At 63.1% G+C, this 19,806-nt stretch overlaps 2 protein-coding genes across 2 annotated transcripts in view; both read left to right on the top strand.

The window, feature by feature from the left end:
- The first annotated feature begins 709 nt into the window (after window positions 1–709).
- ABHD17A (abhydrolase domain containing 17A, depalmitoylase) lies at window positions 710–9,247 on the top strand. The gene is made up of 5 exons (XM_032847087.1): window positions 710–841; window positions 4,177–4,713; window positions 5,952–6,146; window positions 8,474–8,653; window positions 8,754–9,247. Exons 2-5 carry the CDS (start codon window positions 4,382–4,384, stop codon window positions 8,977–8,979), a joined length of 933 nt encoding a protein of 310 aa, XP_032702978.1. The 5' UTR covers window positions 710–841; window positions 4,177–4,381; the 3' UTR covers window positions 8,980–9,247.
- A 10,253-nt stretch (window positions 9,248–19,500) lies between these two features.
- KLF16 (Kruppel like factor 16) overlaps window positions 19,501–19,806 on the top strand; it is a 9,598-nt gene continuing 9,292 nt past the window's right edge. The window contains exon 1 of the mRNA XM_032847096.1: window positions 19,501–19,798. Within this exon, the coding sequence (XP_032702987.1) occupies window positions 19,652–19,798 (147 nt within the window). The 5' untranslated portion in view covers window positions 19,501–19,651. The remainder of the gene's footprint in view (window positions 19,799–19,806) is intronic.

The raw sequence follows: 19,806 nt of genomic DNA, 5'->3' as shown, positions 1-19,806 counted from the left end.
CTTCCTCCGCTCCCTCCTCACAGCGGGAGCTGAGGCCGACCCAGGGTGAGGAGCGTGGGGCACAAACTCAAGGGACACCGGAAAGCTCAGGTGCAAAGATTCATCGTATTTTAATGCAATATTTAAAAAGCCGAAACTAACGCAAAATAATCCATGGTGAACAAAACATCAGGATTTTGGAAAAGGTCGGACCCGACCCTGCACTCGCATGACCTTGCCTCCCTCCTCATTCGGTCAGGGCCCCGTTCCGAGAAAATTTTGTTCTTTTTCGATAGCGCAAGAACATTTTTATCCCAACGACGGAGCTTTATGGCGCCTCTGTAAATTCTGCTTCCGCAGCGAGTGCCCCGCTCGCCTCACCCCAGCCCTGGCCCTGGAACGAGCGAAAGAACGAATGAATGGCTGGGTCTCTGCGGAAAACCACGGCTGCAACCCGGGGCTCGGCCCCCCGCACGCCGCCACTCCCGCCCACGGGAGCCTGCCCCGCCCACCCCGCCAAGCCCCGCCCCACCAGCGAGTCAGCTCCTCCCCCAATCCCGGCTCCGCCAACCACGATCCGGCCCCCTCCCACCCCGTGTCCGCCCCCGCTCCAACTCCGCCCCCTGGCCCCCGGAAATACGCAGCGCCAGCGCCTGTCCGCAGCCCCTGGGCCCCCGCGCGCGTATCGCGTCACTTCCGGGGCGGCGGCGGGATCGAGGCTCATTTCCGCCCGTGGGGGTGCGGCGGCGGTGGCGGCGGCGGAGGAGGCTGGGCCGGGGCGCGGAGGGACCGACGGACGCACGGGCGGGCGGCCGGGAGCCATGGAGCGCGGCCCCGGGGCCGGGGGGCGCGGGCCGCGGCGGTGAGTGCCGAGCAGGGGCGAACGCGGCGGCGCGGGGCGACCCCGGTGCCGCCCGCGGCAGTTTGGGGAGCGGGGCCTGCCCGCGAGGCCGGGACAGCCAGGTGGGACGTCCCCGACCCCTCACTCCCGGGGAGGCCGCGGGCCGGGCTGTGGGACCCGCGGACCAGGCCGGGCGTCGCGGGCCAGCGTTCCGACCCCGGCAGAGCTCTGCCGCCGGCCGCCAGCCGCCGACCACCGCCCGACCCCGCAGCCCGACCCCGGGCCCACCGCAGCAGCCCGCGGCGGCGCCCTGCTTTCTGAACGTCTCCTGGGCCCCTTCGCCTGCCCCTTCGCAGGCGTCTTCCGGCCGCCTGGAGCACCCGGGTGGCCTTCCCGGCCTCCGCTTGCCGCCAGGGAACACACCGCAGCCCCGCACCCTGGGTCGGTGCTCGGCCCAGGATTCCTCCGGGATGGAGCGCGAACTCTGCGGCAGGGCTCACGGGTTCCGCCCGACCCAACCCTGGCGCCCCCCAGGACCCCTCTGGTCGCCTCTTCGGACCGGTGTCCACTCAGGCGGGAGACCTGCAGCTCTTGGGACCCGCCCTCACCCCTGGGGTTTTGCGCTGCCCTGTTCCCTCTCACCCAGCCGCTCAGTCTGCCCTTTCAGACGCACCTTCTTCCAGGTGGCTTTCCCGCCCCGACCGGCGGGGCCAGGTGCCGTCGGCGTCGCGCCTATGTAGGTCATCGTAGATGCTGCAGTTGCTGGGTTCCTTGTGGGTCCTCAGAACACCAGCCGCCCGCCGGGCCTGGCGGGGGCGGGGGCCGGCGGCAGAGTGCTCAGTGGTGCACCTGTAGACGAGCTGCGGTGGCCAGGGGCCTGCGTCCAGTGAGTGAAGCAGTGGGAGGCTCCGCTCTCAGAACTTACTCGGCGACGCTCATAAGTGCCCCACGGGAGGTCCCAGGTATGCGTGGCCCAAGAAGAGACTGTCCTACCTCCCTGTCAAGCCTGGCAGACTCCACAGCTTCCCCCTTTTGTCTTCACCTCCTGTCACTCGCCCAGTCGTCTGCGGGTGCAGCAGATAGCTGTCCTGCCCTCTGATTGCCCTGGGGGCGTTGGCTAAACCGTAAATACAACTTCTGGTGAGTGCTGTGGAGGCAGACCTGGACCAGCAGAGCGCGGGCGCCTTGACCTGCTTCGGAAGGCCTCTCCAAGGGCGCTGGAAGGGGGATCCAAAGGGTGGACAGGACAAGGGGCAAGGACCATCTAGTGAGATTGGGGGAGGGGGTTCCTGGCAGGGCAACCGCATGGACTCTGGCTTGTCTGGGGAGAGCCCGGGGAGTGGGGAACACTCTGAGGGAGGCTGCAGGGGTCAGCTGTGTCAGAGATTGGATTTCTACCCTGAAAGTGGGGGGAGGTCAGGGGCCTCCAGAGAAGTGGTGTGCTTGGGTGTGTGCTGGGAGAGCGCTGGGGCTGCTGGGGAGAGCGGTGTGGGGGTGGGGAACAAGCAGCCCACCGGACATCGCGACAGCGCGGCAGCCCGCGTGGGAGGTGGCGGCATGTTGGTTGGAGGAAGACCCATCAGACCCCAGTGGAGGGAGGAGTCAAGGACGACACCCGTGTTTCTGGCGTGGGCAGCGGGTGAATGAAGGTGTGCCTCTTCATTTCCTTAGTGGCCGGGGGGCTCCTGCTTGCCCACCTGGCTCTCAGCCAGGCCTTCCTCTCGACACCGATCTTCACTGAGCCGTGCGAGGTCCAGCTCAGCTCTTCCTCGCCGCCCAGTGCAGCGGCCGTGTTTGGGTCTGGATCTCCGAGAATATATCGAAGCAGACGGCTTGGTGGACTGGCTGACATCTGGGGACAGATCATTCCTTTTTGGGCAAAGGGGGGCATCCTGTGCTCTGTCGCGTGTCTGTCAGCATCCCTGGTCTCCCCCATTCAGTGCCCGGAGCCCCCTTCTCTCGTTGTCACAACCCAGGATGTTTCTCCCTGTTGGCTAGTGTCCTGGGGCAAACTCTCCTCATCTGGGAGCAAGAACCACAGAGCCCTGCTTCTGAAACGCACTCGCACGTGCGGGGCGCGGCCTGCCCCGGAGTTCTGCCAGTTCAGGGCCGCCGTGGCTTTCCCAGCTCGCGCCCACTGTCCCGTGTGCCGCGAATCTGGGCACTCTTCAGCCCGTGGTGGCAGGTCACACAGGTCTGTGGGGAGCAGGTGTGTCTGAGGGCCGGGGCCTGCTCTGAGTCTGTGTGTCCCAAGTGCCATCGCCCCAGAACGGCACGCTCCGGGGTGCTCTGCCACTACGGCAGCCTCATGAGTGCCTCTCTCTCCGTCCCAGTCTGGAGGGAAAGGCCTACTGGGTGGTGAGGTCTTCCTCAAGCCTCTGGGTTTCTTCCCGTGCCTGCATTGGCGGCTCCGTGTGGGACTTTCTGTGCTCGCGGCGAAGCTGAAGTCTGTACCGCACGTGGTGGGTGTCTCTGCTCCCCCCATCCCCGGTCTGCTACCTAGTTCTCTCCTTTACTCCCCCTGGGAGCTGAGAGGCGTGTTTGCTGGTCAGCAAGGGCACAGAGGCCCAGGGGGTGGGGTGGGGAGAGAGCCTTGCCTGAGGCCACACAGCCCTATGCTGCCAGAGCTGGGCTGGTAGTGCCGGAGCTGGACTCCTTCAGGCCCCAGGGCCCCTCCCCCCAGTCTGGCCCCAGCTGGGGGAGAGCCATTGTCCCAGCTCAGCCTTTGGATGTATCCTGCTTTTGTTACCAGAGCCTTTGTTTGTTGTATGTCCCCTGCCTCTGGACAGTGCAGGCCTGCCCCGGGGCCTGGCCCTCTGGAGCCCACTCCCAGGGCCCTCCAGGCTGCAGGCTGTCCTCACCTTGGCCGCCTTGTGTCACCAGGGGGTGGCAGAGGAGTCCTTGAGAACACAGAGGTGGGCTGGGGGGGAGTCTGGGCCGGCTGTGGGGATAGAGGCGTAGGGATGGTGACAGCGTATGTGTGGACCCAGAGCAGGGGTTGTGTGGGGACAGCTGGGATAAGCCAGGGCTCTGATGGCCCAGCATCGCCTGCGGGCCGACCCTGGGCTGACAGGTGGGGGCTCACATGGCGAGCTCTGGCGGCTGGATGCTGAGGAAGGTTGTAGCCGGCGCTGGTCTCGTCAGCTTTGGGTCCCACCAAGCCCCCTGGGAGGTACCTGGCCCCTGTGGAGGACGAGCTGGGCCCCCAGGCCCCTGGGGTGGAGGGTGGAGCAGTTTGGGCACAAGAGGGTGGACTGGACTGGGAGGAAGCCAAGAGGCTTGGTATGGATAAGACTGGGTCACGCGCCTCCCGGAGCAACCCCGAGGGAACCCCATTTCTCACTTCTCCCCTGCAGGGTTTCCCTCTGCACGACATGGAGATGCAAGTCTGCGAGGCTCCCAGGGGCTCGGCTTGGACCACGATGGGGCTGGGCTGCGGCCTCCTAAGGGGGCTCTCGTCTGGGGCGGTGGCCGGGGGTTGCCCTCCCCCCTGCCCGCGTCTCAGAGCACCCCCACCCCTCCCCTGCCACGCGAGGCCCACCCTGGGGCCCGGCGCCCGCCATGAACGGCCTGTCAGTGAGCGAGCTCTGCTGCCTCTTCTGCTGCCCGCCCTGCCCTGGCCGCATCGCCGCCAAGCTGGCCTTCCTGCCGCCAGAGCCCACCTACTCGCTGGCGCCCGAGCCTGAGCCAGGGCCTGCTGGAGCAGGGGCCACCCCTTCGGGGACCCTGCGGGCCTCTGCCGGCACCCCTGGGCGCTGGAAGCTCCACCTGATGGAGCGTGCTGATTTCCAGTATGGCCAGCGCGAGCTGGACACCATCGAGGTCTTCCTGACCAAGAGCAGCCGGGGCAGCCGCATCTCCTGCATGTACGTGCGCTGCGTGCCCGGTGCCAGGTGAGCCTCGCGGTCGCCACGTGCTTCGGGGTCTGGGGCCACCTTGGGGGGCGGGGAAGGAGCTGGCGAGGGGGACCTGGAGGCTCCTGGTGCAGGATGTGCTCTGTCCTCGGGCCTCTCGTTTCCTGCGGGGGGTCGTGCCGCACGGCCAGAGCCAGGCGAGAGCCTGTCTGGCGGTGCAGGCGCCCTGGGAACGCTCTTGCCAGAAGGGCGGCCGATGACCTCACTGAGGGCAGGCCTCTGTCCACCCAAGGCCACCGGGACCGTCACGCCGGTCGTCCTTCCGGGTGCAGCCCGTCTTGCAGATGAGTGGTCCGAGGCCCAGGGAGGCGGTTCTGAGTGACTGGGTCACCTCCTCCACCAGGGGCTGCCTGCTTCAGGGTCTCGGTGCACCCCTGCTCTGGGAAGGGCTCCTGGGGGCTGGGTCCTCAGGGAGGCCTTGGCATTTGCTTTGGGGCCAGGGCACGCGGAGCCTGGCAGCTGGCTCTGGTCAGGTCTGACTCCTCATTCCCAGGGTGTCCTTGGGGCCTGGAAGTGCAGCTCTTCTGGGAGTACATAGTGGGAAAGAAGTGGGGCCTTCCAGGTGATTCTGCCTTTAGGGCAGGCGGGGTTCTGATCCCCGATCTGAGTTCAAAGGGCAAGTGTTTACCTTTGAGCTAGGCGGGGGTCCAGGGGTGCTGGAGGAAGACTTGAGTCCACTGGCCAGGAGCCAGCCTGTCGGTGACCTGGGGCAGGCCCTGCTCTGCCAGCAGCCTCGCAGGGTGGAAATGAGTGCTGGGGTCACGTTCTGTGGGAGTGGGGAGAGGTGCTGAGAGTAGGGATTGGCTTTATTCCTTTGTGGGGGCCAGGGCGGGTGCCAGCTGCCGGGAGGAGAAGCCGCTGTCTCACTCTCCGGACAGGTCTAGGCAGCGTGCGTCTGTGCGTGCCGTCCTCGGGCTGTGGAAGGCCTCTAAAAAGGAGGGATTCCGCGGAGAGACAGCCACCGCCCAGAGGGAGGACACGCGGCAGTCACTGTGCCTGCTGGGCCTGTGCCGAGACTGTGATTGGTGGTCCCTGCGGTTTCCTTGCACAGAGGGCATGTCTGCGGCCCTGCCGGCTGTCCCCTGCCCAAGACCACAGAGCCAGGAGGAGCCGGAAGGGGCGGCCTGCCTCCCTCATTGACACCCTCGTCTGTGGTGGAGGAGGGGTGCGTCCTGTCCCTTCCCCTCCGACCTGCCCGGCCCCCCTCCCCGCCGCAGGTACACGGTTCTCTTCTCGCACGGCAACGCGGTGGACCTGGGCCAGATGAGCAGCTTCTACATCGGCCTGGGCACGCGCATCAGCTGCAACGTGTTCTCCTACGACTACTCGGGCTACGGCGCCAGCTCGGGCAAGCCCTCCGAGAAGAACCTGTACGCGGACATCGACGCCGCCTGGCAGGCGCTGCGCACGCGGTGAGCTTCGTGCTGGGCCGGGGTGGTCGCCTGGGGACTTGGGCCTGGCAGGGGCCCTCATGCGATGGAGCCGTCCGCGGCCATGCTGGGCGGCAGGGCGAGGCCTGACCTGTGTCCCTGTGGTGTGACAGGCGGGCTTGACGTGCGGGGAGGTGGGGTGGGCGCTCCTCTCCTGGGACCCCCTTGCCCGGAGAGGGTGTGGATGGGCTGGGGGTGTCCCTGGGGGGGTGGAGGCTCCGCCTGCAGGGTGTGACTGGAGGATGGCCTGGGAGGACGCCTGCAGGCTGCTCGAGGACTCCGGAGACTCGGGCCACCCAGGGAGATGTGGTTTTCGGGGTAGAGTGGGGCTGTTTTGTTATGTTCTCAGGGCTGGCCCATGAGGCATGAGTGGCCAGTGGCTGTGGTCTCCTCTTGGGGGTAGGGCTCCTCTAGACATGGAGGGTTCTGGAAGGTTCTAGAGGGTTCTGTCAGCTCGGTGTCTAGCACAGCCCTGGGGGCCAGTGGGAGGGTAGCAGGCAGAGGCTAGGTCCTCCCTGGGTGTGGGCCCCCAGCTCGAACCTGTGTGCTTGCCTCAGGGCCACTGAAGTTGGGGCCACACCTCCGTCCCTGGAGCCCCACCATGCTGTTCATCCAGCTCCTGGGCAGCCCCCTTCCCACTTACTTACCTGGTGTCTGAGAATCCAAAGAATCCTGCTGGAGGAGGCCGCCCTGACTACCTCTGGTCCTCCTGGAGGCGCTGCCCTGCCTATTGCCTCCTCGGGGCTCCCCGTCTCAGTCCTGTCGGCCCCCTCTGCACTCCCCCTTCCCACAGGGACCAAAGTCAGCCTGCCCTGGGGAGGTTGGGGACCCTGGTTGCCGAAGTGACGCACCAGGCAGTCTGGGCTGCAGGCCCCAGGAGTGGGGTCCCCTGGTACCACCCTGGCACAGGGGACCCATCCTGGGTGGCACGGTGCAGGGACGTGCTGCCCTCGGCTTCCTCAGCCCTTCCTGCTGCGGTTCCTGCTGGCTGGGTGGGGGCTGGCAGATCACGGCCTGCTCTGCGGTGAGGGCTCTGAGCCGTGTCCGTCCCACCGTCCGTCCTGCTGCCGGCACTGTCCTCAGAGATCCAATCCCTCAGGGAAAGAGTCAGCGGGAGGGCAGGAGGCTCAACTCTGGTGGTGACCAGGGGCCTGTGGAAGACCCGTCACTGCACCTGCCGCCTGTCGTGTTTTTCAGCGGACGGTGTCCGAGGGTTGGGACCGTACTGCTGCTCAGGGCGGTGGTGCCTTCCGTGGTGCGGGGAGCTGGCTGCGGAGCGGCGGTCAGGGTGGTGGGCTGAAGGCCAGATGGGGTCCCTGAAGCCCGGGGCCAGGCAACTGTGACCTGGAGTGCTGCCTCCCAGGACAGAGACAGATGGGGTGGCCCCTGGGTAGACAGGTGGAGTCTTGCCGTTTGGGGGGTTACATAGGTGAGATGCAGGGGGGTGTTCCCTTGGGGTATCAGGGTCCAGGTTTGTGGGAGAATCATGGAGGCCTCTTCCCCGGGGAGGGTGGTTGGTGGGTCCCTGTGCAGATGGGAATGGGCGCTTGGAGGCTGTGGAGCTGGCTTGAGGCTGGGTCAGCTGTGCTGGGGGTAGGGTGGGGTGCTAGGGGAGTGATTGGGGGGAGTGGGTCCAGGGTAGGGGGAAGGGCTGGGACCCAGATGCAGGATGTGGTGCCCACCTCCACACAGGAGCCGCCACTCCCGCTTGTCTGGGTTGTACTGAGCCCCTAACTGGGCCGCACAGTGAGGGGCTGGAGACTGGCTGGTGAAATCAGGATACACAGCTACCATGATTTCTCCTGGCGAAGGGTGTAGATGGGTGAGGGATGGTGGGAGGAAGACAGGTCCCCTGCCTGTGCTCTCAGGAACTGGGTGTGTCCCTGGTCAAGTGGGGGGGGGGGTGGGGTTTGAGGGGGGGGGGGGGGGGAGCAGGAGAGGCCCCAGCGCCTGCCCTGTCCCCCTGAACCCCAAGCATGGTGTGGGGGCCCTCACCAGGGGCACCCCACACCTGTGATCCAGGTTGATGCTGTTGCTGAAACAGGGTTAGTGCTGGGCGGGGCTGCAGCTGCACCAGCCATCTGCGCATCTGCCCAGGCCCTGCCTCCTTACTGAGTGCACTTGTTTTCTGTTGAGAGACAATGTTGGGTAGTAGGGGGGATTGTCTCTGCGTCCAACCCCCTTGCCCAGAGCCATGCAGGGAGAATGGGGGGCTGCCCTGGGAGGGCAGGGCGGAGGAGGGGGGATGTGTTGCTTGCTGTGGCTGCTGCTGGCTGTGGCTGATCCTGCCGCCCGCCCCTCCCCGCCAGGTACGGCATCAGCCCGGACAGCATCGTCCTGTATGGGCAGAGCATCGGCACGGTGCCCACCGTGGACCTGGCCTCCCGCTACGAGTGCGCTGCTGTGGTGCTGCACTCGCCGCTCACCTCGGGCATGCGCGTTGCCTTCCCTGACACCAAGAAGACCTACTGCTTCGATGCGTTCCCCAAGTGAGAGGGGGGGATGGGGATGGCGGCAGGGTGGAGATCAGGGGAGGGGCTTCCGCGGGGCGGGGCGCTGCTCAGAGCCTGGCGGTGCCCTCCCCTACAGCATCGAGAAGGTGTCCAAGATCACGTCACCGGTGCTCATCATCCACGGCACAGAGGACGAAGTAATCGACTTCTCCCATGGGCTGGCGCTCTATGAGCGCTGCCCCAAGGCCGTGGAGCCGCTGTGGGTGGAGGGCGCTGGGCACAACGACATCGAGCTCTACAGCCAGTACTTGGAGCGCCTGCGCCGCTTCATCTCCCAGGAGCTGCCCAGCCAGCGCGTGTAGCCGGGCCCTGAGCGGAGCCGGGACTTAAGCAATAAGGCGGCGCCTGGACCTCGCCCCGGCCCTGGCCCGGGGGCTGCATGTGACCCCCCCCTTCCCCCGGGCACCCCAGTCCTCCGAGACAGCTGGGGGTCGGGCGTCGGGGGCCGGGCCGGGACCTGCCCCAGCCCAGGGGCCGTGGACGATGTACAGGCGCGGAGCTATGCTCTCCTTTCCTTTTGGAAGCAAAAAGAAGGAAAAACGTGAAAACAAATTAAAGATTTAAAATTTTTGGGTTCCTCTTCTTTTGTGGCTCATGCATGCTTTTCAGGGCCCAGTGAGTGGGACAAATGAAGGGGTCTGGTCACTGTCCTTGTGGAAGAGGAGGTGGGTTTGGGTCCCATCCAGAGTCCCACTCCTCGAGGCTACTGGTTGGGTGGTGATGGGGGGGAGGGAGCATGCGGCCCCAGGTGCCTGAGGGCCTGTGCCTCCTGGGAGGGTGGTGGTCCGCTCCCATGTGGTAAATAAGGACGCGAGGTCTGGGAGGTGCAGTCCCGCCCGTCCTCACCCCGATCCCCTGCACCTAGAGCCAGGAGAGCCCACCGTGACCCTGGCAGGTCCAGAGGCCCAGCGGGGTACCCCCAGGAAAGGGAGCAGGGACTGGGATGGGGGAGCAATTCCGTCTTGGGGCCATCAGAGCGTGTCCTCCCGGGGTGCCATTGAAAGCAGGGCTGAGCCAGGGTCTCCCTAGACCTCACCACCAGCCCCTGGGGGGTCCGCTGCGCCTTCCCAGAGCGAGAACGGTCCCTGGCGACTCAGCCCGCGTGGCGTTGGAGGGGCCCAGAGTTCGTTCCACCTCCCCAGTCCGAGGCCTCCTGGGTTCCGCGGCCCCTTTAAGGGCGGGGCGGTTCCACCTCCCCAGTCCGAGGCCTCCTGGGTTCCGCGGCCCCTTTAAGGGCGGGGCGGTGCTTCGTCCTGGGGGCGGGGATGGCGCCGTGGGGGCGCGGCCGGCGCCGTGGGGGCGCTGCCGGGGCGGAAGCGGAAGTGGCGGTACCGCGCGCCGAGGCGGCTGCCGCGGCGGCCGGAGGAGGGGTAAGTGGCCGTCGCTCGCACCCCGCAGCCCTCCCCGCGCCCGTTCCTTTGCGCGCCCCGACCTCCCCGCCCGCAGGACCGGCTGCCGTGGGGCGGGCCCGCACGGACGTCGGCGTCGGAGTGGACGCAGAGCCGGGATTGCGGCGGGGACTCGGGCCCGGGTGCTTGGGGGCCTGCGTGCTCGCCACGTGTCCGGGGAGCGGGCCACGTGTCCGTGCCGCCCCGTGACGGGGCGGGGGCGCGCTCGAGGACTCCCCTCCCTCGAGGCTTGCTGTCTGGACTCAGCGTGCCCCCGGGCCCAGGGGTCCCGCCCTGCCCTTCTCCGACGTGGCAGTGCCCTTGCCTGGGGAGGGGCCGAGGCGCGGGCGACTGGTGCCCCGTCCCTCCCGAGCCCCACGGGTCCCGCTTGCCGGGCGTTCAGGGCCGTTTCTGATACGACCCGACGCTAAGGAGCAGCACTGGACGCAAGATGCGTACTCCGGAGAGACTGCTTGTGGTCCTAAGCCCCACCTGCTCTGCCCGCCACAGGGCCTTTGCATGCCAGAGGTCGGTCGTTGTTGCTGACATGCCCTGCGTCCTGGCCTGGTGCAGATGACCCCGGCGTGGCTGGTGTTTCTCAACTGGCCTGACTTTCTCTGTCTGCTGCTACAGTGTTTCTTCCCCGAAGCACACCCCACCCCCTCCGCCCTGCCCTTGGACCCCATCCGAGGGCAGGTGCCCCGGGAGCCAGAGTTCAGCAATTCCAGTAATCTGAAAACAAATTGTTTAGAATTGGAACAGAAATGTACTTGCATACACAGAGTAAACAATTCAGGAGTTTGGAAGGGCGTTGGGGGAAAACTTGGCATCCCTCCAACCCCTGACATCCAGGGCCTGGCTCCCCCCCTCCTGGGCACTTTCTCATGCGTCAAGGAAGAAAGTCTGTGCGTGTACATCTAATGTGTTGATGCAAAACTTCTCTCCCTTTACATGTAACCCTTTTGGCCAACATAGCTGGGGCGGGGGTGGGTGCTCTCCCTGTCCTGGGCCATTCATTTCAATTGTGTCACCCTATGGTGTTAGTGCTGGATTTATTGTTTCCTGTTGGTAGAAATTCCGTTTTTTTCTAGGCTTTTTGTAACAAGCAATGCTAGATTGATTAAGCTTGTACAAGTGTCATTGTATCTGAGCGGGAACGTTTCTGCAGGTCGGCCTGAAGCTATGTTCTTTTCTGCAGGTCGGCCTGAAGCTACGTTCTTTAGGGCAGGAGTGCTGGGTCAAAGGGCTTTTCACAGGTCTCTGAATGTGTGCACGATCTCTGTAACAGGCCTTACGGGATTGCCTCCCACCAAGCACCAAGGAAGGACGGGCCTAACGCCCATCCCTGATGCTTGCATTTGCACATCTGGTTGGGGTAAAATAGTATTTCATTATAGCTTTACTTACTTATGTTTCCTAAAGGGAAATGAAACGTAGCAATAGTTTTGTCCAATTTATTTATTTATTTTTAAATAAATATGTATGTATTTATTTGACAGAGATCACAAGCAGGCAGAGAGGGAGGAGGAAGCAGGCTCCCTGCTGAGCAGAGAGCCCAATGCGGGGCTCGATCCCAGGACCCTGAGATCATGACCTGAGTGGAAGGCAGAGGCTTTAACCCACTGAGCCACCCAGGCGCCCCTTGTCCAATTTAATTTTTGCCATTTATATAATCACTTCAAAATGGGAAAAGTCTGTATCTGTTATTAACGTGTACATATGTAAAAGCCATTTGTATTTCATATTCTTCAACCATTTTTCCATTGGGTTGTTGGTGTTACTGTTTTCTAGGAGCACTTTACATATGAAGGAAATTAGCCCATTTCCTGTTAAAATCGTTTCTCCCCCCAATCTATAATTTGTTTTTGACTTGGACTGTGTCTTTTTCCTCCGATTTCTAGAAAATTCATATTATTTTTGCTGAGCATTTAAAATCATTATTCATTGATAGTTGTTTTCATGTATGGTTTCTGCATTTTGTGTCATGCTCAGAAATATTTTCTCTACTCCAATATTATAAAACATTTGATGTGTTTTTCTGGAAATGTGATGGTTTCTTTTTTACATATATATTTAAATTTTTGGTCTAATTTTGGAAAGTGCTTCTGGGAAGGACTGTGGTGGGAGCCCAAACTGCTTTTCCAAATAGGTTTCCCTGACTCCGTTTCCCACAGAAGCCACTCCTGCCCCTGTCGACAGTCTGTCCTTACCGCATGCTAGGCTCTGAGTGCGAGTGGGTCTGTTTCCAGCCCTTGCATTGTGCCCCCCTCACCTGGACGCCACTGTCTTCTTTACTGAATGTGCCAAGACCCCGTGTCCCCTCGTTGAAGTCAGACGGAAATTGTCCTGTCAGAATCCACAGCTGAGGACGCCGACATACTTTGTGTGATACTAGTTCTGCATGACACTCAGTGACAGAAAGCATTCCGAAAGCGTCACTGCGTGTCCCCCTCCCCGGCCCTTGGATAGTCACAGTGCCAGGGGTCACCTGGGTTGAAACCAAGTGCTGGTTGCCCCGACGGTAGCGCCCGCCCATTGCATGTAAGGGATAAACTGAGGCAGGCTGCTGGGGACCAAGGGCTCATCAGGATGACCTGGCCCCCAGGCCCTGTGCCCGGAGGATCACCTCTTTCTGGGTGGAGTGCCCCCCGCCAGGGCTCACCCTCAGCCTCTGGGGTGGGGGTATGACCATGTGCAGCAGTGATGGGGGAAGTTGGTGGTACATTCCAGGATGCGCCCCCCCCTTTCCTTTCTGCTTGGTATGGCCCATGGGCCAGGCTGCCTGGGAGAAGGGCCAACTTTCGGTTCTCCATTTTGTGGATTTTCCACAACACATGTGTTCACACCGGGCAGCAGCGTTCTGCTGCCCAGCAGGCCCACGAGCACCTGCATCCTGGGCAGGGCGCGCCCCGGCTCCCCGTGACTCCTGACCTGCCACAGCTTAGACCCCCCAGCTCCCGTGGTCTGGGTGTGTCCCGGTACCCAGAGAGCCCCGGGGACACAGCTGGGCATGGGCCCCTCCCTGGGGGTCAGGCCTGGGGCGGTGAGGATGCTGCTCACCCCGGGGCCATGGAGCCCAGACCGGACTTCGCATGGGGCCCCGCACCCAAGGCCAGGCCATCCACCCTCCTCTCCCTCCCTCTGGGGTCCCAGCTCCCTGTAGACTGAGCTGGTGGGACCCGCTCTGCCGCCTTTGCCATCTCCACCCGAACCGCAGGGCCCCCCGGATTCTGGAAGAGGCCAGGGTTAGGGTTCTGTTCTGTCCAGCACAGTGGCCGCGGCTGTGCGCGGAGCCCTTGCCCGGCAGGGCCCAGTTGTGAGATGGAGCCTCTGGTGGGTGCCGGCCCTGAGGACCCTGAGCTAAGGTGTGGGCGCTCCCGCGGGCCAGGGTCCTGGTTGGGGTGCGGGACCGGCCTGGGCGCTGCGGGACTGCATTGGAGGGGTGCCAAGCGGGCATCAGGGTCCCCTTCCCTTCCATTTCATAGCTCCTATCTCCAGCCCAGTCAATGTTTGTGACAAACCTGGGTCACTGGGTTGCTGTCCCCAGTGTCCGCACTTACAAGGGAAATGGCTCAGGCCAAGTTGCTTCCAGAGAAGTCCTAGTGCCTCAGCCAGGCTTAGGCCCTGGGCTCTCCTGGGGCTCAGATAGCCTCTGGACACGGGGGTGCCCCTGCTGGATAGCGAGCTCTGTGCTGCCGGACCCCCGTGCCTGGCACCAGGCCACACACAGACCAGAGCCACCTGTGCAGAACCCATGCTGGTGAGACCAGGGGGGTCAGGGCCTGGCTGCCCTCGCTCGGCTCAGAGGGGCTGAGCCAGGGCCCTCCGTGTGGCAACCACTGGGCCCAGTGGAGCGCTGCTTGCCCCGTGCGAGAGAGGACCATCTGGCAGAAGGGTCTTCCTCTCCCTCGGCGGGGCGGGTGGAGACCAGGGAAGTGGGGGAGGCTCTGCGCCCCGGTCCTCCCATGCGGCCTCCTGCCCTAGCAAGCCACGTGCTGGGGTTCCTTCTTTGTCCCCATTGGAAACCACGCGACGATACACAGACAGGCTGGGGCTGTTTTGGGGTACCTTTTCAGGAGTGGCATTGGTGGGTCAAAGGCACCACATCTACAGTTTGAGAAGCAAGGGAGGGCACTCGGTGCCACCTACAAGTGAGCCTGCTAATCCCGTTACTGAACTGGACTCCTGGGTTCCCTCTTCTGTTTGCTCGCTTCTTTGTTTTCAAGGATTTTCTTTCTTCATTTGACAGAGAAAGACAGAGATCACAAGCGGGCAGAGAGGCAGGCAGAGATGGGGGGGAAGCAGGCTCCCCACCGAGCAGGGAGCACCCTGGGATCGCAACCCAAGCTGAAGGCAGACGCTTAACCGACCAAGCCATCCAGGTGTCCGCATTTATTTTATTTTTAACTAGGCTCCCCGCCCAGTGTGGAGCCCTACACGGGGCTTGAACTCATGACCCTGAGATCCAGTCTTGAGCTGAGAACATGAGTCACACGCTTAACCGACTGAGCCCCCAGGCACCCTTCTTCGAGTTTGTTTTAAAACCTCCATCTTGGGGCGCCTGGGTGGCTCAGTGGGTTAAGCCGCTGCCTTCGGCTCAGGTCATGATCTCAGGGTCCTGGGATCGAGTCCCGCATGGGGCTCTCTGCTCAGCAGGGAGCCTGCTTCCCTCTCTCTCTCGCGCTCTCTCTCTCTCTGCCTGCCTCTCTGTCCACTTGTGATCTCTGTCAAATAAATAAATAAAATATTTAAAAAAAAATAAAAAAAAAAAATAAAACCTCCATCTTGCGGGCAACGGGCCGGCTCAGTCGATGGAGCACAAGACTCTTGGTCTCAGGGTTGTGAGTTCGAGCCCCTTGTGGGGCACAGAGATGTCTTAAAAAAAAAATGAAAATTTTCGTCTTGGAGTACTTTGGGGTTTACAGAAAAGCCAGTATAGAGTCTCACGTACCTTCCACCCCGTGCCGCTCGTGTTGATAACTTGTCAGAAGCAAGAAACTCACTTGTGTGTGCTCCCATCAGCTGCCTCCAGACCTTCGTCCGACCACCTGGGCTCTTCCACTAGGGTCCTTCTCTGTCCAGCAGCTGTGTACCCGTGCTGTCTCCTTACTCTCTCGAAATCTAGGACACTTCTTCAGTTGTACCTTGTTTTTCACAAGCTTGACAGTTTGGGGACTGCTCAGGTATTTTCTAAGAAGTCCCCTAATCTGGGCTGAGGGTTATGGGTTTTGGGGAAGAACACAGAGTTCAGAGAGAGTCAAGAGTAGCGTTGTGTCTTGTCATCTCCTATTAAGGGTTCCCGATGCTCCCCAGACGTCCCTCTGAGGTTGACCTTGATCTCGACCACTAGGCTGAGGTAGGGGCTGCCAGACCTCCCCACAGTCAGATCACCGCCCTCCCCTTCCCTGCTCTGTTCTTTGGAAGGGAGTCTCTGAGTCCAGGCTACACTTGGAGGGGGATTTATTTAGAAAATAATTTTTCGGGCGCCTGGGTGGCTCAGTGGGTTAAAGCCTCTGCCTTCAGCTCAGGTCATGATCCCAGGGTCCTGGGATGGAGTCCCGCATCTGGCTCTCCGCTCAGCAGGGAGCCTGCTTCCCTTCCTCTCTCTCTGCCTACCTCTCTGCCTACTTGTGATCTGTCAAATACAAATAAAACCTTTAAAAAAAAATTTTTCATATAGAAAAGCATAAGAAAGGATGCATGACCTATAATTACACTGCTTGACACCTGCTGACATTTAAAAAGAACAAAAGGGAGGTGCCTGGCTGGCTCAGTTGTTGAGTGTCTGCCTTTGGCTCAGGTCATGATCCTGGGGGCCTGGGATCAAGCCCTGCTCGGCGGGGGCCCAGCTTCTCCCTCTCCCACTCCCCCTCCTTATGTGTCCTCTCTAGCTGTGTCTCTCTCTGTCAAATAAATACAATCTTTTTTTTTTTTTAAAGATTTTATTTATTTGACAGACAGAGATCACAGTAGGCAGAGAGGCAGGCAGAGAAAGGGGGAAGCAGGCTCCCCACCGAGCAGAGAGCCTGATGCGGGGCTCGATCCCAGGACCCTGGGATCATGATCTGAGCCAAAGGCAGAGGCTTTAACCCACTGGGCCACCCAGGCGCACCCCCTAAAAAATTAAAAAAATAAAATAAATAAAAGGAACAGAAGAGGGATGCCTGGGGGACTCAGCTGGTTGAGCCTCCTACTGGATCTCCACTCAGCTCTCAATCTCAGGGTCCTGAGTTCAAACCACACATGGGGTTCCGCACTGGGTGTGGACCCTACTTAAAAAAATTTAAAAAAAGGGATGCCTTGGTGGCTCAGTCGGTTAAGCCACTATCTTTGGCTCAGGTCATGATCCTGGAGTCCCGCATCCGGGCTCCTAGCTCAGTGGGGAGCCTGCTTCTCCCTCTGCCTCTGCCTGCTTGTGCACTCACTCTCTCTCTCTCTCTCTCTCTGACAGATAAAGAAAGAAAATCTTTTTAAAAATTTTTAAAAATAAAAGGAATAAACACACATGGGTTCAAAAAAAGTTGAATGGTATACAAAGTACTATTAAAATTATTATTTTTAAAAAGATTTTTCATTTTATTTATTTGACAGAGATCACAAGGAGGCAGAGAGGCAGGCGGAGGGAGAGGGGGAAGCAGGCTCCCCACCAAGCAGAGAGCCCGACTCGGGACTTGACCCCAGGACCCTGGGATCATGACTAAGCCGAAGTCAGAGGCTCAACCCACTGAGCCAGCCAGGCGCCCTATTACTAAAATTATTAAAACCAAATGTAGAGTCTTTACTGTCTTAAAAAAGATATGGCCGTCCCAGCATGTGTATATGCACACGCACACGCACACGCACACACTGTAGCCTTGGTTCTGAGCCTGACCTGTTTGGGGCGTCTTCCTGGTGGGTACATAGGCCCGGGGCATCCCTGCTGCGCAGGCCTCCGCTTGTTAACTCTCCGCTCACCTGTGCCCCCAGGCCTGCCTCCCCTCCAGGGCCAGTGGCCTCCTCCTGCCCTGCCCTGGTCCAGCGGCCAGTGAGCGCCCTCCTGACCCCGTGAGTGCCATCAGAGCAGGGTAGAGATGGGAAGAGTGGAGGGACTGGCTGCCATGAGTGCTCGGACCGTCTCCGTACTTCCCCCAAACGCTGTGCTGTCTCAGCTTTGCCCGTGTCTCTGGCGTCTGCCAGTCCTGATTTCCTAATCTGTGAAATGGGGGCGACAACTTGAAGGGTCTTAGGGTAACAAAAAGCAGAGGTGAGCATGGAGTCCGAGTGCGGTGGGCATCATTGGGCACTGGGGCTTGTGTACACACTGGCTGCTCAGGGTGTGGGCACACACGGCTGGCCTGTGGGTAGAACACAGGCCCCGGTCCCGGGACTCCTGCCTGCAGAGTGGCCAGCGTGGCCCCAGACAAAGCCCACGGGTCCGCTGGGAGGCATGTCTTGTGTGGGGCCACGCAGCCTGCTGGGGACTGCCAGGACGGCAGCCCTGACCTGTCTGCTCACACCCTCTGCCTGTGGGAAGAAGGCACGACCTTGTCGCCCCAGGTCCCTGCAGTGGCCCTGAGTGCTGTCCCCTGCCATGTCTGCTGGAGGCCCCAGTGTGGCTGCATCCCCCCACCCCCCCTTCCCCCATTGGGTGATCCTATGTCTACCCACCTATGCCCTTTCCTGACTCCCAGCTGCCCTGCCCTAGACCTTGAGCTCCTTGAGGGCATGTTGCTGGGCGCTCCTCTGGGCACAATAAAGATTCCTGGAAGCAACAAATGGGTCCTGGCCTCTTTCTTGTCCGGCTGCTTGCCTCCGTGCCTGGTGTCAGCTGGGGTCAGGGGTAGGCTCCAGGGGCTGCCTGCCTTGTCTGAACTTGGGAGAACTTCTGTGTGACTGGGCAGTGGAGGTGGTGGGGGTGGACTGTAGACTGGCCCAGGCGGCTCACCTAAGCCTTCAAAGGCACGGGGGATGCTGGGCCCACAGGAATGATGACTGCAGCGCTTGCCAAGTGCCCCCTGGATGGTCCTCGGCGCGTCAAAGGGCCGTCCTTCACCTGGGTAGGCTTCAGTCAACACTGTGTCTCCGGCTGTCCCCATACAGCCACGTGCAGGGTGGGGGCGGGGGGCCTTACGCTAGCAGACAGCCGCTAGGGAGGTGGCAGATTGAAGAGAGTCGAGGATGGGGCCAGGGTCCGGGCCGCTGTCCACACGCAGGCAGCAGCAGCTGTGCCCCCAGGAGGCCGCTCTGGCCATTGCTGGGCCCCCACAGCCAGCCTAGGAAGGGGCGGGGCCGTGGTCGCCGCGGAGAGGGCCACCCTGTTGTCCCATTTCCGAGTGACCCCGGCCTCGGACTGACCCCGGCTTGGCTGACCCCGGCCGTCGGCGCCCTCCGCATTGAACTACCTGCCCGGACGTCCTCAGGGCTTCTACAGGCCCCACTTTTCCCAGCCCCCATCCCAAGGATCCCCGCCCAGCGGCGGGGAGCGATGTTCCAACCCCGCATATCGGCAGGGCCGGATGCTTTGCCTCGCCCAGCTCTTTGCAACCCCACCCGGCTCCCCTTCCCCACCCCCAGACCCCGCTCCTCCGCCAGCCCACACCGGCCCTCTCCACCCCTCGTGGGGTGCGCACAAGTGACTCCCGAGGGGGGCGCAGGACGAGAAACGAATGCCGGTTCGCCGGACCCGGTTGGGCGGGGCGCCCCACTTGTCCCGTGCCCGGCCACGGGGCTCCGGGAAACGCGAGGCGACGGAGGGGAGCGCAGTCCAGCAGGGCCCAGGTCAGGGTGAAGGAGAGGGGGGAAGGGTCGCGCACGTGGCTGGGGGGCGGGGCTGGCCGCTTCCGCACCCCCACCGGGCCACGTGGGGAGCGAAGCCCTCCCCCATCGAGAACGGGGGCGCGCCCGGGGCCAGGGTGGAAGCGTCCGGGGAAGGGGCGGGCTCCCGCCGGCCGCGCGCCCCGGCGTGGGGTGGGCGCGCCCGCGAGGGGGCGGGGCGCGCGCCGAGGAGGGCGGGCTGCGCCGGGCGGGGGTGGGGCCGCCCGGGGAGGGAGGGAGGGGCGTGCCCAGATGGGGCGGGGCGCTCCCGCGAGGGAGGATCGTACCGGGGAAGGGCGGAGCTTGGCGAGGTGAGGCGGGGGTACTCCGAGAAGGGCAAGGCCGCCGCGCCGCAGGGACCGGAGGCGGGGTCTTGGGCTGGGGGCCCCGCGTGAGGAGGGCGCGCTTCGGGAAGCCGGCGGCACCGAGCTCCGGGGCCGGAGTGGGCGCGCCGGGGGCGGCTCCTGCGGCCCAGACCCCGCCCCCGGCGGCCGCGCGCGGCGGGCAGGGCGGTGGAGGGCGCGCCGGGCGAGGGGCGTGGCCGCGCGCCCCGAGGGGGCGTCCTCCGGGCGGGGCGGGCCGCGGCCGCCCCCGCGGGCTCCGGTGCGTCAGGGCGCGTCAGGCGGGGCGGGGCGGGCCGAGCGCGGGCGGCGGCGGCGGCGGCGCGCGCCGGCCTCCGCCTCCTCCTCCTCCTCCGCCTCCCGCACTCGAGCAGCCGCCGCCGGCCGGACGGGCACCGCTCCCGCCGCCTCCTTTCAGCCCGCTCAGCCCGCGCCGCGCGCCCTTGCCCGGCATGTCGGCGGCCGTGGCGTGCGTGGATTACTTCGCTGCCGACGTGCTCATGGCCATCTCCTCGGGCGCCGTGGTGCACCGCGGGCGGCCGGGCCCCGAGGGCGCGGGCCCCGCCGCCGGCTTGGAGGTGCGCGCGCCGCGCCGCGAGGCCGCCCC

This window comes from Lontra canadensis, unplaced genomic scaffold (genome assembly GCF_010015895.1).
Source record: "Lontra canadensis isolate GAN:19392208 unplaced genomic scaffold, GSC_riverotter_1.0 scaffold184, whole genome shotgun sequence".
Lineage (NCBI taxonomy): Eukaryota > Metazoa > Chordata > Mammalia > Carnivora > Mustelidae > Lontra > Lontra canadensis.
The sequence above is the reverse complement of the archived record's forward strand: the minus strand, read 5'-3'. Positions and strand labels throughout refer to the sequence as shown.